Raw genomic sequence first — 4,621 nt, 5'->3', positions numbered from 1 at the left:
GTGTGTGTGTGTGTGTGTGTGTGTGTGTGTGTGTGTGTGTCGTGCGGCAGGAGAATGCCAATAAAGCTCCAGTTTTATGACGTCTGAACGGGACAAATGTGTCACTGCAGAGTGTCTCAGACTCACAGGGAGGAGCAGCTGCAGCTCATGACTCAGGACAGTTGGAGTCGGTTGTCCTGACAGCAAGAATGCTTGTTAGATGCTAAGAAGACAATGAAGGAAACAAAAGCATCAAAGACAGGTCTCAGTGGAGGTCAGTTTAGGGCTTTATGTTCTTTTACAACATGATGTGTTCAGATAACATCAACATGAGTGCCAGACTGCAAACTGAAACAAGGAGGAACTTGATGCCAAAGCGTTGATTGGTTTTCCTCCGCCTGCCCTAGACACGTTTGCCTTTGAATAATAAACCAGTTTTATATTACCAGTCATCATAAATGACCTTGACATTTGACCTGTTGATGCCCAAATCAAATCAGACTGAGTACTACCCTGATGGAGTTACTGTGCCCGTTTCTAAGTAAATATACATATATTTTGTGACCACCCGTGACAGACGGACACCGCACCAACACACTGTATACCCCCGGGGCTAGAGGTATAATAATGATCTAGTTTAGGTGGAGCTTTCTGGGTTTTGTTTTTTTAGATAGCAAAAGAGTGTAAAATAGTTAATTTTTGTTAAGAAATCATTGCTCAACTAACTGACTGCACTTGTTTGTCAATACACATTTAAAAATCAGTCATTAAGGCAGGGGTGTCAAACTATTTTCACTGAGGACCACCAGTGTTATGGTGGCCCTCAAAGTGCCCGTTGTGAAAAACTTTGATGTTTCATGTTTAATTTCAACTAAACATGACACGTTCCTCGTCTCGTTGCTCAGCTGAGCGCCGTTAAAAGTTCCAGTTTAAATTCACCACTTGTAAGTGGGATATTCCCACTTTCCAGTACAACTGGGATGCAACAAAAGCAGCCAGTACAAATGCAGCAAAATGTAGCATTTATACCAGGGGTGCCCAAACATTTTCCCTAAGAGGGCCAAAATGAGAATCTATCCAGGCCTGTGGGCCAAAAGCAGTAATACATGAAATACAAATACTTTTTAGGTAAGGTCATTTATTTTTAACGATTAAGCTAGCAGCCAGTGTGGTGGCCCGCTTTTGTTTCAGTCTGTGCACTTGGAGAAAGTCTGCCATACGCTCAAGTAGCAAAGGCTCATGGAATATTTTATAAATTGATAAAATATGAGTTTTCTGGACTTATAAAGTGTGCAAATCTACATATGGGGTTAAATCTAATCGAAATATATCTTGTTACTTGTATTTCACATTTCATGTTTAATCATAATCTATCAAAGATAATTAAAGTCTGCACCATGAGTGACAATTATCTGCACTACAGACACTTTTATAGTCAATGGCCAACGGATGAAATGACTAAGCAGAAATACTGTGTTTCTACATAGGACGACAGGTTACAGCCTAGTAAATATGTCAACCGCTGGTGGGCCAAATCAAATGGCTTGGTGGGCCAAATTTGGCCCGCAGGCCCCACTTTGGGCACCTCTGATTTATACTGCGAATTTAACCAGTTGCCATCTACTTGTAGGCCCACGGGCCTTGAGTTTGACACGTGTTCAACCGATTCTTTGAACAATAACTGTGTGACACTTTTATTATAAAGGTACAAAATCATGTTTGACAACAAAGGTCACATGTCAGATTCTTCAATAACCTTTGGTGTAGAAGACAAATTGGACACAGTCTCCTCACAACTTAAAGCTTTCAACTCTGCAGAAATATGCAGCATTTTGGCTCTTTTGAACTGGTGTTGGGTGGAAAGGTTATGAACAAAGAATATCTTACCTGTGCCAGATTGCTCCTTGAATGACCTCAGTTGTCTAAAATGATTTTTTTTTGTTCTTTCTAAAGAAGCTACACATAAACTTGTCAGTTTTCAATGTTTTCATCCACACAGAAAACTATGGTGGCTAACAGATCGTACAAATGTTAACCCTAACCCTTAAACGCCTCCAATCCTCAACTTTTCCGGGTTTTCAGGTGTTCAGTATAATTTGGATCAGTTCCATTAACCTCCTGCCCGGTTCTCTCTTTGCAGGAAGCATCTAAGGCCGTGCAGCCTCAGCTTTCAGGCCGCATCATCGCTTCCTTTGACCCCTTCCATGAACCTGAACGGAGTCAGGGCTACTACCTGGCCCTGGGCCTCGGCCTCCTCTTCACCGCTCGCCTCATCCTGCTGCAGCCCGCCATCTTCGGCCTGCATCACCTGGGCATGCAGATCCGCATCGCGCTTTTCAGTCTCATTTACAAGAAGGTAGGAGAAAGACCTCATCATTCAGTTTTGTCTTTTTAGAAAACAAAAAGTGTTTAAGATATATTAGTATCACGAAATTGGCCACAAATAAAAAAAAAGTGTTTTCTGGAAAAAGTTGAAATGTTGTCTTGTGTCTCTTAAACTCCATATTTATAACTGTGCATTCAAATGTTACAGTTATACCCAGTGATCTACGTTACTGGACTGTGCGTCACGTGACCTGGGCGTGCTTCGCAAGGGAGATTTTTATGCATTGTGCTAATGCTAATGCTAATGCTAACCATTGAAATCAATGAGCAAAACACTGTGCAAACAAATGCTTAATAAATGTACAAATGGCACAAATACTGGAGAATTTGTTTACAAGAGCAAAGGGATTATGTTTCACAGGTATCTGCTGTCATCTGACCTCTGACCTTTAACCCTTTCAGACCCTGAAGCTGTCCAGTCGAGTCTTGGACAAGATCAGCACCGGTCAGCTCGTCAGCCTGATGTCTGCTCACCTCAACAAGCTGGATGAGGTGAAAGAAAAGGAATCTTTGATATAAGCTTGTGTCCACACCACACATTAGCTGCAGTTAGAAAACAGCTGAAACTTTGCACAGACAGCTGACACTGTCTCTGACATCCATGAATCCTCCACTGCCTGATTCTCAGTTCTGTGTTCAGATTCAGTGACGTAGCTGAAAAATAATACGAGCGTGCAGGACAGCTGGAGCTGGAGGTCCTGTGTAAAACTGAGTGGTCGGGGGGTCTCACTGACGTGTTGAATGTGGAAACACTCTGCTGTCTGCTATGGGACAATTATCACTTTTGTATGTAGCTTGATTCATACAAAAGGCTGAGATTGCTGTGGGGGGGTCAGGTGCAGGGCAGGTGAAAAGATGACAGAGAGCAAACTGAAGTGAAAGCTGGGTGTTGCATCTGGAGCCCAGGTGAGATCCTGCAGAGCGTAGATTTTTCTAATGACAAACTTAGTCTGTTTGTTCTCCTTTTACCTGCATTCAACCCCGTCTACTGTTATGTAGCTAGTAGGTAACAGTACACACAAGTTCAGTACAGCTGGAAAAAGAAACGGACAACAGGCCTTTTTAAAACAGAGCCAAAAATGTGACCCATCACATCAAAACAAGGACTAAGTCAAATTTGATCAAAATGACTGAATCACATTTTCTGATTCCTGGCTTTAAAAGCTGCATTTTGATACTAAAATCATCCTGATATCATCAGTGTATCCGGAGATATGACTTAATGGGTCTTGTTGGTTATGATAATCCATAAATATTTGGTCTGAATTCTAATTTATGTAATTTTAATGACATTTTTATGTCCTTTTAAAGAAGAAACCTCAAATAGTATTTGAGTATTGAGATTTCCCAGATAGAAAGAAACAAAAGCTTTGATATCTCACAGGGAAAATCTAAAAATTTTAAGGTGTTGTTCCTCAAAATCAGGATTTTTGATCTGCTCAAAAAAGTGCTTCAAAAAATGTTTTTAGGATTATATTTTAGACAATTCATTCAAATGATACATTGATAACACATTTAATTGTTACATTTTGACTAAATGCAGTTTTTGCAAGTGTTTTAATCAAAACACTGCATCTACTTATTTCTCCACCTACAACTTTTAGACTTAATCCTTGTTTCAATATGATGGGTCATAAATACCTCAGTTTTGTTAGTGGAAGACTGTAAGGTAGCAGTCTGTGCAACAAGCAGGGTTTACCTGGTAAATACATTCATCAGCTGCTAATTCAAACATAAAAATATTATTTTACTTTCTTTATTCACAAATCTTAAATCTACATCAGTGTACTGAACTTCAAAATTAAAGGATTCCTCTCTTTCGTTAAGAAAATAGTAGAAGTCTTATGTTTTTCTTTTTTTTATGAAGTTTTCACATGATAAACCTGGTCATGAAGGTGATATTAAATTGTGTAATCTTTATGTACTCTGTGTGTGTCTGTGTGTGTATTCCAGAGCCTGGGTCTGGCACACTTTATCTGGATCACCCCTCTGCAGTGTATTCTGTGTACGGGTTTGATCTGGGAGCTGATCGAGGTGAACGGGCTCTGCGCTCTGGCAGCTCTGACGCTGCTGGGCATCGTCCAGGCCTGGCTCTCCATGAAGATGGGACCTCATCGGTGGGTAAATATATACTGTGGATATATAGAAATCTATATAGTGTATACAGTATCTATCTATCTATCTATCTATCTATCTATCTATCTATCTATCTATCTATCTATCTATCTATCTATCTATCTATCTATCTATCTATCTA

The 4,621-nt window shown here is 40.2% G+C and overlaps 1 protein-coding gene across 1 annotated transcript in view; it reads left to right on the top strand.

Annotated features, from left to right (window-relative positions):
* Positions 1 to 4,621, top strand: part of cftr (CF transmembrane conductance regulator) — a gene marked incomplete at its 3' end in the record, with an annotated part of 78,751 nt that overhangs the window by 15,387 nt on the left and 58,743 nt on the right. Inside the window, 3 exon segments of the mRNA XM_014010265.1 lie at positions 2,120 to 2,335; positions 2,767 to 2,856; positions 4,318 to 4,481. Of these exon segments, the coding sequence (XP_013865719.1) occupies positions 2,120 to 2,335; positions 2,767 to 2,856; positions 4,318 to 4,481 (470 nt within the window).

The sequence above is a fragment of the Austrofundulus limnaeus genome, unplaced genomic scaffold (assembly GCF_001266775.1).
Source record: "Austrofundulus limnaeus strain Quisiro unplaced genomic scaffold, Austrofundulus_limnaeus-1.0 Scaffold67, whole genome shotgun sequence".
Classification (NCBI taxonomy): Eukaryota; Metazoa; Chordata; class Actinopteri; order Cyprinodontiformes; family Rivulidae; genus Austrofundulus; species Austrofundulus limnaeus.
The sequence above is the reverse complement of the archived record's forward strand: the minus strand, read 5'-3'. Positions and strand labels throughout refer to the sequence as shown.